Source organism: Dermochelys coriacea, chromosome 2, assembly GCF_009764565.3.
Source record: "Dermochelys coriacea isolate rDerCor1 chromosome 2, rDerCor1.pri.v4, whole genome shotgun sequence".
Lineage (NCBI taxonomy): Eukaryota > Metazoa > Chordata > Testudines > Dermochelyidae > Dermochelys > Dermochelys coriacea.
The window spans coordinates 9,810,699-9,824,470 of record NC_050069.1 but is presented as its reverse complement, the minus strand read 5'-3'; the positions used below and the strand labels follow the sequence as shown (position 1 = coordinate 9,824,470).

The 13,772-nt window shown below is 41.6% G+C and overlaps 1 protein-coding gene across 1 annotated transcript in view; it reads right to left on the bottom strand.

Annotated features, from left to right (window-relative positions):
* SLC45A4 (solute carrier family 45 member 4) overlaps positions 1-13,772 on the bottom strand; it is a 90,942-nt gene that overhangs the window by 41,547 nt on the left and 35,623 nt on the right. The window contains exon 2 of the mRNA XM_038389779.2: positions 3,480-4,065. Coding sequence (XP_038245707.1) covers positions 3,480-3,723 — 244 coding nt within the window. The 5' untranslated portion in view covers positions 3,724-4,065. The remainder of the gene's footprint in view (positions 1-3,479; positions 4,066-13,772) is intronic.

Genomic DNA, 13,772 nt, shown 5'->3' with positions numbered 1-13,772 from the left:
ATAAAGCCCAAGCAACCTCTGTATATTTGTGGTTGCAAGCACAAAGCAATGCAGCCAACAATTAAAAAAAAAAAAAAAACCAAAAAACAAAAAAACACTTTACTAGCCTGCCCAGAAAAAGAGGAAGCATGGGATGGAGAGAATGGAATCACAGATTTTTTTTTTGGAGTTTGGCCTCAAGTCCCAGAATTCCACAGGTTTCTGATATGCATCTGACAATGTTTGAGGAAAAAACCCAGAGTACACAATGCTCAGCAGTGACGCAAAGGATTGTGAAAAGAAAAGGAGTACCAGTGGCACCTTAGAGACTAACAAATTTATTAGAGCATAAGCTTTCGTGAGCTACAGCTCACTTCATCGGATGCATTTGGTGGAAAAAACAGAGGAGAGATTTATATACACACACACAGAGAACATGAAACAATGGGTTTATCATACACACTGTAAGGAGAGTGATCACTTAAGATAAGCCATCACCAGCAGCAGGGGGGGGAAAGGAGGAAAACCTTTCATGGTGACAAGCAAGGTAGGCTAATACCAGCAGTTAACAAGAATATCAGAGGAACAGTGGGGGGTGGGGTGGGAGGGAGAAATACCATGGGGAAATAGTTTTACTTTGTGTAATGACTCATCCATTCCCAGTCTCTATTCAAGCCTAAGTTAATTGTATCCAGTTTGCAAATTAATTCCAATTCAGCAGTCTCTCGTTGGAGTCTGTTTTTCCCAGATAGTCATGCGCTTAGTATGCTGCATGTACATGATGCAAATTGAAAGAGGGCAGAGCTGTCCTGTGTGCATGCTGTTGGTATGGCTTCTGTATAGTGCAGCAAACAGCAAGTGTCAACTGAAGACAAACTACATCCTACTCCTCCCCTGCCCATTTAGACAAGGCCATGGTTCTCCTTCAGCAACGATTGTTTACTTTTGATATAACATGGTCACTCAGTTTCAGCATGTGCACATAGCTTAATAGTTCAGTTGCATCTTTTAATCATAAAATGCTGAAATATAAAGTTAATAACCTATGAAAAAAACCACACAGTGTTACTAAAAGAAAAGGAGTACTTGTGGCACCTTAGAGACTAACAAATTTATTAGAGCATAAGCTTTCGTGAGCTACTGTAGCTCACGAAAGCTTATGCTCTAATAAATTTGTTAGTCTCTAAGGTGCCACAAGTACTCCTTTTCTTTTTGCGAATACAGACTAACACGGCTGCTACTCTGAAAACAGTGTTACTGACTCACATCTTCTATTACTGTACAACCATTCAGCGCTGTCAGGTTACCATATAGATTACCTGTTGGGGCATGCCTAGGGAAAAAAAATGGTTTGAAGTTGTGAGGGAGGGGGAATTAAACATCTAATAAATTCATGCAGGACTGGAAAAAAACAACAACTAATGTGCCAATATTTAAAGAGGGTATATGATACGATCCACAAAATTATAGCCTCATTAACCTGACACTGATTCCACAAACCAATCTTCAGGTTTCCAAACCACATAGAAAGGTCAAAGTAGGACTTGATCAAATGTGGCAGTGTCTGGTAATGAAGCAATACTGTTTTAAGCTGTATTTTAAAGCATATAGATATTACATACAAATAATTCACAGGCACCACTAAGCCTGCTCAAATTCTGTCCTCTTCCCATTCACCACTTGCTACTGCAAGGGATACTGAAGTGTTTATTAATCTAAAACACTTAATACCTGGCCTTCACCTTTGGTTAGAAAGTCTGGAGAGTCATGTCCTTTAATGAGACCAGCAATTATTTGTGAAACTGGCACAAACACTTCCTTAATATGCAAGAAGCAGAACTGTCTACACTCATTTTAATCCCCATTTTATTTCTATTACACAATGCACTGTAGACTGCAGCAAGGATGCCAAAGTTGTTCTGTCCATTAAATGGACTTCTTGTTGTCCCTCTTGGTTGGTAACAGGAATCCTATGGACATCCTGTACCAACAACACTGACCCAATTAAGGGACAGAGTTATTGGCAGCTAAATTGCAATCTAGTTTTAAAACATGCTAATAGTGTAGATCAGCAACTTTATTTGAGCAAACAAAAACAGTTAGATGTTTAGTTAACATTAGCCATGGCATATTATTTCAGAGCGACACAACTTAATGACAAGTTTCAGAGGAGCAGCCGTGTTAGTCTGTATTCGCAAAAAGAAAAGGAGTACTTGTGGCACCTTAGAGACCAATTTATTTGAGCATAAGCTTTCGTGAGCTACTGCTCACTTCATCGGATGCATTCACAACTTAATGTTGGCCATGGATCCATTCTATCTTCATTTTGAGAATTTTTAAGACTCCAGCATAAAAAGTTGAAATATAGTTTAACATTTGGAATGATATACAATGTAAGTGAGAGGCTGAACTTGGTATAAGTACTCTCCTTTTCCTCATGTGCCAGTTGCCTGTTGCATAAGCAAGTTCTTGGCACAATATCGCTTTGTATCTTTAAACATATAAAAAAAGAAAGATACCAAGCAAGAGCTTCACTGAATTAAAGATAAGATAAAAGGTTCACTAGAAGCTCAAAATAGAACATACAATATTATATAGCTCAATAGATATGGTCAAAGCCTATCCACACAATAGTCTCGGCATTTTCTTGGGCAAAGTAACCTGATTAAATTTCCCAGTTCTTGTGTCAAGACTACTGAAAACAAGTTTGTACGTAAAGTCCACTGGAGTCAATATTTGTCCAATGTTAAAATGGATATTTGGATATAATCTGATACAACTTGTTCTCAGTGTATTTTTAAAAACTTTACACATTTGAAGATACATAGGTTTTATATATTTGTACTGACAACTTACAATATTAGCAAAAAATACTTGGTACTTTTCCCTCAAATCTCCTATAAGAGGTAACCCTAAGAAGTAACGAGCAAAACCTTTATACAAATGATATATGCAAGTTCAAGGTGTTTAACATTTTGTTAAAGGCCACAATTAGTCAGTAGCAGAGCCAAGAATGGAACTCAGATGTTCCCAATTTACACCCTATTGCTCTAGCTAGAACAAAACCACTTCTTCCCCCGCACTGTTCCTCAGACGTTCTTGTCAACTGCTGGAAATGGCCCACCTTGATTATCACTACAAAAGGTTTCCCCTCCCCCCTCCCCTCGCTCTCCTGCTGGTAATAGCTCATCTTAAGTGATCACTGTGGTTACAGTGTGTATGGTAACATCCATTGTTTCATATTCTCTATGTATATAAATCTCCCCACTGTATTTTTCACTGAACGCATCCGATGAAGTGAGCTGTAGCTCACGAAAGCTTATGCTCAAATAAATTTGTTAGTCTCTAAGGTGCCACAAGTACTCCTTTTCTTTTTGCGAATACAGACTAACACGGCTGCTACTATGAAACTTTTTCCTATGGCATTAGCCAAAAAACATTAAGAACAAGCAATGGCTTTGTTTAAAACAGTAAATTAAACACGAAAAAAATGTACTTACCAATTTGCAACAATACCGGGGTTACCAATGCTGTTTCCATGGCATAACAGAATTCTCTGCCAAACATCACTGCGCCATGCATCACCCACAGGCGTATTGGTATCCGGTTTATGGATCCTTCACTAATAGTCTCCTCCCTACTCTCATTCTCTTTGTTTGCTGGTTTCTGAAGATCTGTCACAGGTAGCTCTTGAACTTGCATAGATTCTGAGTCAGCATTCTGGGGAGCCATTTTCATTACCATAAAAATATATATTTATTATAGCTCTATAAATAATACTATCATCTCTCTAAGATGTCTTCTCTTTCAACTTCTGTTATGTTCCTGATGCAAGTAATGCTTATATTCCACCTTGTACAGATAGGTATGAAACAAAGAACAGGAAGCTACTTAGTAGGAATTTCAACATATGGCTTGCTAGTTTACTGTGAATTAGAGTTAAAAATCCATAATTGCCATTCAGTTAATATCAGTTTCATAATTATTATTGACAAAGTGCTGAAGTTGTTATTCTTGCTACGTAGAGGTGGAAAGGCGACACAAAAAGGTGCTCCACTGTTAATCCCCATCGAGTGGCTGATTAATCTGCAACAAAGAAGTGACGTGCAAACCATTAGATATCTAAGCAATAGGTGTCAAGATGCCACCACCCTTTGGAATGTATATACTAAACAAACATTTTCTTCACTACCAGCACCCCTGCCCAGTATAGGGCCTTTTATCCCAAAGCACTTTAAAAACAGCTAACAAGCTTCACATCACACATCATTAAAATGCAGCTGCTGTTTAATGGCACTGAAACATTACTCTACAGTTTAGGGCATGAGTTGAAGGTTATTTAAATTTGCTTAGATGACTTGCAGGAGAAAAATTTAAGTGTAATTACTATATTTAGGCTTTGGCCAGAGTACTAGGTACAAGACTCAGTACACTAACTTCTCACTTAACATCCTCCCGTTTAACGTTGCTTCAAAGTTAAGTCGCTGCTCAATTAGGGAACGTGCTTGTTTAAAGTTGTGCAATGCTCCCTAGGAGTGGGGAAGTGCTGCATCTCCGCTCCTTCCCCCTCCCTCCCAGAAAGTCCTAAGCGCTGCCAAACAGCTGTTTGGTGGCTCTTAGGACTTTCCGGAGGGTGTGGGGGGGGGGAAGGAGTGGGGATGAGGCGTGCTCAGGAGAGAGGTGGAATGGGGGTGAGGGTGGGAAGAGGTGGGCCTGGAGTGGAGTGGGGACGGGAAGAGGCGGGCCTGGAGCATCTCCCAGCAAAGTCGGTGCCTGTTCTTCTCCACGTAAGCTGCCTCTGCTGCTGCAAAGGTGCTTTCTAGTGTCCTTGCCTGCAGTGGGCTGTGCCTGTGTGGGGTAAGCCAGGAGCACTTCCCAACCACAGTACAGTACTGTACAATATATAATGCCTTTTGTCTGCTCCAAAAAAATTTCCTTGGAACCTAACAGCCCGCATTTACATTAAATCTTATGGGAAAACTGGACTTGTTTAACAGTTTCACAAAAGTTGCATTTTTCAGGAACATAACTACAACGTTAAGTGAGGAGTTACTGTAATTCACAAGTCCTTTTGTCAAGTCAGCTTTAGGTTCCATTTAAGAGATGTCACAGCATACTCCAACACCACTCTCCAGGACACAGGTTCAATGCTGATAGATGAGACCACCACGTACTGACTCACCAAATACCACTTCCTGAAACACCTACAATGGCCCTCTGAGATCTCAATGGAAGAAAGTACTATGCTTTAAATATGAGATCCACAATTGTAATTTACACTAAGCACACAGTAATATCCATTATCGCACAGTTTCCTCCCAAAATCTCCATAATACTTTGAATACATGATCTATTGTACAGGTTGGTAGATGTTGACTTCCATGGTTTACTTAACAAATCTGAATACCCAAGAGTTTAAAAAAAAAAAAAAAAGTGGAGCATTCTGATAGGAAAAACTTGATAGTCTTTCCTGTAACAAATTTAAGCAGAAATGTAAAAAAGTCACTCACCTGGAAAGAAACTTTTGAAGTTCAATATTGAAATATTGAACTTTGAATATGTCATGTCCCTAATGCTTACCTCTTCCCCCCTGCAACACCAAGACATCCAATCACAGCTCTATCCTGGCACCATAGACTACGCTGCGCCCCAGAAGCTGCTAACAGGTCCGGCCTCTAGGTGCGGGGGCTCCCCATGTGGCTCCATGCGCTGCCCTCACCCAGAGCACTGGCTCTGCACTCCCACTGGCCAGGAACTGTGGCCAGTGGGAGCTGGGGCCACGTGTGCCTGCAGGTGAGAGCAGCGCAGCACTGCCTGCTGCTCCTCTGCCTAGGACCTGAGCCTGCTGGATGCTTCTGGGCACAGCGTGGTCCACAGTGCCAGAACAGGCAGGAAGCCTGTCTTAGCCCCCTGGCTGTGCTGCTGACTGGGAGCCGCCGCAAGCCAGCCTGTGCCCTTGTCCCAGCCCAGAGACCCCTCCTGCACTCCAAACCCCTCAGCCCCAGCCCAGAGCCCCCTCCCATACCCCTGCCCTTGGGGCTCCAAGATGCTCCCCCTCACTAGGTTTCAAAGCCCAGGCTCCAGCCCAAGGCCAGATGTCAACACTGCTCTTTTTAGCCCTGCAGCCCAAGCCCCATGAGTGCAAATCAATTGATCTGGGTTCAGACTCTGCACTATGGGTTTTTCTTTGCAGCAGAGACACACCTTTATAATATTCATGGAATTCTCTCTGAAGTAGAAGATATTTAGAAGGCATCTGAAGGAAGCCCGAGTGGTACTTAGTTTATCCGGTTAGAATGTTTTTCCATGCACAGGGGCAGGATCAACATGCAAGTGGGAGAAGGATGAGGTGGGGGCTGGTATCATTGGCAGAGTGAAAGGGATAAGGAGAAGATGAAATCAGAGAGTTAGGCCAGGATACATTTGAGCAAGACCCCGAATGTGAGACTAAGATGATTAAACTTGATATGGATGGCAAGGGGGAGTCAGATTCAAAGAATGGAGTGACAGGCTGTGATTGACAAGGGATCCTGGTTTTATGTGATAATCCTGCCCCCCCCCAAAATTATCCAATAAAACCCTCATAAAAATCCATGTTTTTCTGTGATTAAAATGAAATGCTGAACTTGAGTTTCCCTAGCACATGTGCTCTCTATACATCATCACTGGAACACAATGTTTTATTGATATTGTTACAATTTTTAAGCAAGGTCAAAGCCTACCAGTGCCATCAATCATAGTAAAATAAAATTAATAGAATTGCAATTTGTATTTCTTACATATACCAAATACTTCTATGTTCTGGGCTCAGGCTGTCAGCACTGGGTCAGTTAATATGGAGAGCTGGATAAAAAAAACAAACAAACACAGTATAATCCAGTTTATTTTTTCACAAAATGTAAAAACCTAAATGGTTTTCTGTTAAAATGTAAATTCCATGTTTTTCCACAGCAAATAGATTTCTAGGATCTCTGTTGAACAAAGAAGAAAAATGTTAACAGCTGCATTTTTCCTGTCTCTTTCCAGTACAATCTTGGTATCAGAGAAAGCAGTAACAATAATCAAGACAAGTGACCATGGCATGGACAGGTTTTATCCACTGGGACAAGACAGGATGACTAAAAACCCAACACCACCTGCTTGATGATTAAGGATTACAATGGCCTTCCCTCACTGCTGCAATTCAACTCCAAATGCAAATCTAGCACAAAAATACTATCTTCATAGTGAGGTCTTTTGCAAGACTTAAGTATAAACACAACTAGTTTATTTTATAATAATCCTGCTTCCTCCTCTCCCCAAAAGTTATCTTTGCAGTGACATGAAGATTAATACAAGAATAAAGTTTGCCAGGACAAGAGGTTAATGCTCATTTACAGAACCAGGGGGGTTCTTCCTTACAAAGATTCCAGGTTATAACAGGTCACTGGTTTAGAGATCACTGGTTTCATTTTACTGAATCTGAAGGCTGTAGGGAGAGATTAATTCCTCTGAATCATGCTCTGCTCTTCTCCCCGCCCCATGGCATGTGGAAATCAGAAAACAGGAATACCAAGTACTTTAATTTCTTGCCTTTGGGGCTAGCTAGGGTTGCCAACTTTCTAACTGAAACAAAACTGAACACCCTTGCCACACACCCTGCCCTGAGGCCCTGCCCTTCACTCCCTCCCTCCCTTCCTCCCCACTCGCTCTCCCCCACCGTCACTCACTTTCGGGTTGGGGCAGTGGGTTGAGGTGCAGGAGGGAGTGCGGGCTCTGGCTGGGAGTGTGGGCTCCGGGGTGGGGCCAGCAATGAGGGATTCAGGGTGTGGGAGGGGGCTCCGGCTCTGGCCGGGAGTGTGGACTGGATGCAGGAGGGGACTCAGGGCTGGGGCCAAGGGGATTGGGGTGTGGGCTCCAGTGGGGCCAGGGATGAGGGGTTCGGGGTGCAGGACAGGATTCCGACGCAGGGCAGGGGTGTGGGAGGGGGTTCAGGGTGCGTGCTCCGGCCAGGCAGCACTTACCTCAGGCAGCTCCCAGTCAGCAGCACAGCGGGACTAAGGCAGGCTCCCAGAAGTGGTTGGCACAGCTGGCTCATAGGTGTGGGGGCCAAGGGACTCTGCATGCTGCCCATGGTGGCAGGCACCATCCCACAGCTCCCACTGGCCGCGGTTTCTGGACAATGGGAGCAGGAGAGCCAGCGCTTGGGATGGGAGCACCGCATGGAGCCCCTGTGCCTAGGAGCCAGACATGCTGGCCGCTTCTGGGAACTGCGGGGAACCAGGGCAGTCAGGGAACCTGCCTTAAAAGTCCAGTTGGCAGCGCAAAGGGTTTAACGGCCTGGTCAGCGTCGCTGACGGGAGCCACCACAGTCCCTTTCTGACTTGGCGTTCCGGTCGAAAACAGGATGCCTGGCAACTCTAGGTAGGGCCAGCAAACAATGGGGAAAGTTGCAAGTTTTCTAGAAACATCATAAAACTTAATAGCTGAGAAGAGTTACTATAGTGGTATCCGCAAAAAGAAAAAGAGTACTTGTGGCACCTTAGAGACTAACAAATTTATTTGAGCATAAGCTTTCGTGAGCTACAGCTCACTATGCATCTGATGAAGTGAGCTGTAGCTCACAAAAGCTTATGCTCAAATAAATTTGTTAGTCTCTAAGGTGCCACAAGTACTCCTTTTCTTTTTGCGGATACAGACTAACACGGCTGCTACTCTGAAACCTATAGTGGTATCACTTCAGAAGTAATTATTTGAAAGACAGTGTGTGTGCCCATTTTTAAATGCAGTAAAACCTCAGTTACACAATCCACCTCACACACACACCCACACACCCTCCCTTATTTGAGACCAGATGTATGCAATCAGGGAGCATATATATATAAAAAAATACAGTACTGTGTTTAACGTAAACTACTAAAAAAAGGGAAAAGTTTAAAAAAGATTTGACAAGATAAGGAAACTGTTGGTGCTTGTTTCATTTAAATTAAGATAGTTAAAGGCAGCATTTTCCTTCTGCATAGTAAAGTTTCAAAGCTATAGTAAGTTAGCATTCAGTTGTAAACTTTTGAAACAACCATAACATTTTGTTCAGGAGTTATGAACAACTTCCATTCCCGAGGTGTCGTAACTGAGCTTCTACTGGATTATGAAAATTTTACTAGTGTCTAGGGCTCAAAAAAACAAAAACAAACAAACAAAAACAACTTACATTTCATGCAGCTTCCATTTAACAAAGCAGTATATTTATTTTATTTTAAATATACCAATAAGTAGCACAGGCCAAATTTCAATGTTAGAATTACTTTGTTCCAGTTCTGTTCAATAATATTAAATCTTAGTTATACTTTTAGAAGCGATGAGTTTGGTTTACATTTTACCTGGCATTCCAGCAGTTTAGGCATTAAAACAGCTGGCTTTCTTTCCTCAAGCAGTGCAAGCAGAGAGGCATAGTAAATTGTTGGCAGTGAAGGTCCCTGTGTAAAACTAGAATGTTATGAACAAACCACATGGCTTCTTAAATGTAAAGGAGGACAGAGTCAGCATATTATGCTAACTTTGTAAAACATTTGACTCAGGAAAACTAAACTATTCCTCCACCCTGCCAGCTGAGTTCACCAAGCTTTTTATCATTGTTTTTGTATCATAGCCAGCACCATAGTATCTCTGCTTGTCCAACATGGCAAGAGAAAATAGTATGAACAATTCTACTACATTTATCTACTGCCTACCTAGAGATAATCTTAATAAGCACTGCATAAAAGGTTGGGTAAAAAGCCACAAGACGCTTTAGATATGAACAATTCTAAAGTGGTAAGGTGTGTACTGGAGAGGATGGCCTGCTAATATAATAGCTCTTCTCCAATTCTCATTTCTAGGCATACTAGTATTTTACCTTGAACTTTAGCCAAATAAAGACAGTAACAACTATAAGTTTACTTAATATTTCGACAGGAATATTAAGTGAGCATTATTTTACATACATACACACATATATATATATACACACACATATATATATATATATTCATTCTAGTGCAAGTTCATCTGTGCTAAGTTTTTTTCACAACTATCCTGAGAAACATGAGACTTCTAGAAGGGTGGTAATCTTATAATTTCGTATCAAGGTTTTGGGTAGACTAAAAAAAGTGAACATTTTTTTTCCATCTTTCACAGCTTTCTGGTCAAGCATCTACCACATCATCTGTTGTGTTGGGGGTGATGCTGCCCAATGAAGGATTATGGAGATGGTGAATGTCTGTCCACCCTTGATTCATAATCAGTGGCTCCAGAGCCACATGCGACTCTTCAGAAGTTAACATGAGGATTCTTGTATAGGTACCGACTCTGGGGCTGGAGCTACAGGTGCCAACTTTCCAATGTGCCAGGGGGTGCTCACTGCTCAACCCCTGGCTCTGCCACAGGCCCTGCCCCCACTCCACCCCCTCCCACTCCCTCCCGAGCCTGCTATGCCCTTGCTCCTTCCCCCTGCCCCCCCAGAGCCTCCTGCACACCACGAAACAGCTGATTGGGAGGTGCGGGGAGGGAGGGGGATGTACTGATGGGTGGGGCTGCCAGTGGGCAGGATGCACTGGGAGCAGGGGGGGCTGCTGACGTATTACTATGACTCTTTGGCAATGTACAGTGGTAAATTCTGGCACCTTTTCTGGCTCAGGTTGGCCACCCCTGCTATAAGCAGTAGGAAAAATAACTGGAAGTTGAGGGAGGTGACAAGGAAGAGGACTAGTTACACTGGATCAGCCTCAAGGTCCATCCAATCCAGTGGATTTTCTCCAATGGCTAGTAGTAGATGCTAGAGAAGTGTAAAATGCTCAAACAATTACACACTAATATGCATCAGGCAATTGCCTATGAACCCTCATGCTTCACAGCATGTATTACGCTTTCTAAGAGAGGTAGGCAAATATTACACTTCTGCATCTGTGAAGCTCTCATTAAACAGATCAGAATGCAACACATCAATCCCAGATTGGTGGATTCAGGGGAGCATAAATTGTTACCACTGTTTTCCTCTAGAAAATTCTAACATTTTAAACATTTGTTCTCTGTAAGCAAAAAAACACTGATGGGATGCAGAAAATGGGTCATTCTACGAACAGTCTCAGAGAATACTAACAATCATCCCCATGGTTACGGCTAATATTCATCCTCTGAAGTTGGAGATTCCAACATTTTTCTTAAAATAAAATAACTGGGCTTTGCAGATCCAGCTACAATCTGCTGAAGAACTGTCCTTTCCTTGTAATGCAGGACAATTTCTCCATTGATGCTTTGTATAGTTGGCTTCCAAAAAAGAGGCTAGACTATAGCCCAGCCTAAAAATTTAGACTGCATTCTTTAATAAGCAGTTTTACAAAAACCTAATAAAAATGTACTTTCAGATTTTTCCAATGGAATTAAATATTTGCTTGGCATGTTTACAGTCCAAACATTGCTGCAAGAGTGAAACTGCTAGTATATTTTCATTAGCCGAAGTAAGTAAGAGGCTAAGTAAATATTCAAACTGAGTATTTTAATGATTGACTAACTTTGTAGATTATCACGAATAAGGACATTTGATAGCCTGACAAGTGCTCCTTTGTAAAAGGAAGTCATAGAATATCTATGGCTTCTCTCCATTTAAGAGGGGGGGGGGGGAAATGGAGATAATCTGGCCTTCCTTCTACAATTCTGAGTATTTAAACTTCCAGACTATTTAATGAAGTACACAAATGAATTGCTAAATGGTCTATCTAACTTAAAGTTCATTGTTTAAATACAATGCAGAAATTCTGTAGAAGTTTAATAAAAGGTTTAAAACAACCCCTCATCCAATGGTACCCAAAATAACTTATTTTATAAAGTGACATGTTTGCTAAACTGCATGCCTGAACTCCTTAGCCAGAGAGGCGTTGTGCTTTTGGGATATATTGCTGGGTGTTTCTGAACATTCAGGGACAATATTGTTATGATTTGCAAACACAAGGGGAGAAGCGAAATACAATTGTTGAAGTCAACAACTTCCTCTATTGTCCTGCTTGAAATTTAAGGGTAAGGGATGCCAAAACATGTGACTTTGCTAACTCAGTAAACCCCAGCTAATGAAAACATGTTTTCCATATATTTGCTAAGCACGAATTGTACTACAGATCAATGCTGTGGATACAATTATGAGGACTATCCAGGTGCTAATTCTTTCCTCTATTAGAGATTTGTTATTCTATATTTTAAAAGTAATACTTAAAGTTAAAAATATGGAAACTCTCAAAAAGAATAGTAACAGATACCAGAGAATATAAACAAGTATACATAGTTGCAAGCAAGAGGCCCTCTGAAAGATACAAGTTCTAGTCATAGGAAAAATGGGATCACCCAAAAATATTCCTTGAGCTCTAATTTGATCCTGTAGTTAGCCCAACAACTTTCCTAAAAAGCCTTTAAGCCCACTGATCTGCTTGTGAGTGTCTCACCCACGCTGATTTCCAAAACCGAATATTAAATATAAACAGAAAAATATGGCCATTAGAATACAAGTGGAAGAGCAGCATGACAGTTCTACAGTTGTGTTAGGTAGGGAAGATGGACAAGGACTCCTCTGCAGCAGTCATGATATTAAGAACTTCCTCGACTTCTCTCAACTAGGCCTGTTACTCTTGACCAGTTTATTTCTTTGGGTGGAGGGAAGAGATGAACTTCTGCTGGGATGGGGGCGGGGGAAGAGGGGGAGTTATCCTGCCCTTTTCTATCAGTCAGTATTCTCTGTAGCCCAGAAAGGCAGATTTGAGCATCCTAGATTCTGGATTCATAGATAAGGCCAGAAGGAACCATTGTGACCATCTAGCCTGATCTCCTGTATAACACAGGCCATAGGACTTCCTTGAATTATTTGAACTAAAGCATCTTTTTTTTGGTGGGGGGGGGGCAGGGAGAAGAATATCTAGTTTGGATTAAAAAAAAAAAAGTTTCCAGCGATGGATTACCAATCACAGCCCTTGGTAAACTGTTTCAATGGTTCATTATCCTCACCTGTTAAAAATTCACACCTTATTTCCCATCTGAATTTGTCTAGCTTCAGTTCCAGCCATTGGGTCTTGTTATACCTTTGTCACTGTAGAGTCCTGTTATCCAATTTCTATTCCCTCTTGCAGGTTTCAGAGTAGCAGCCGTGTTAGTCTCTATTCGCAAAAAGAAAAGGAGTACTTGTGGCACCTTAGAGTCTAAGGTGCCACAAGTACTCCTTTTCTTATTCCCTATGTGGTATTCATGAACTGTGATCAAGTCACCCCTCAACCTTTTCTTTGATAAAAGTAAATAGACAGACTCAAGGAGTTCAAATCACTATAAGGCAGGTTTTCCAACCCTATAATCATTTGTGTGGCTCTTCTCTGAACATTCTCCAATTTAGCAACATCCGTCTTTAATTGTTGACAGCAGAACCGGACACAGTATTCCAGCAGCGGTGGCACTAGCACCAAATACAGAGGTAATATAGCTTACTTACTTTGACTGAAAATTCCTCTCATTATACATCCAAGAACAGCTTCATGCTGGGAGTTCATATTCAGCTGATTATCTGCCACGACCCTATGTCCTTTTCAGTCACTGATTTCCATCCTGTAAGCATGGCCTGCATTTTTAGTTTCAAGATGCATACTTTAGATTTGGTCATATTAAAGAACATTGTTTGTTTGCACTCAGTTTACCAAGCAATACAGATCACCGTGCACCACTGACCTGTCATCTTCATTATTTACCACTCTCTGATTGTTGGGTCATCTACAAATATTACCAGTGATGATTTTAGGATTTCTTCT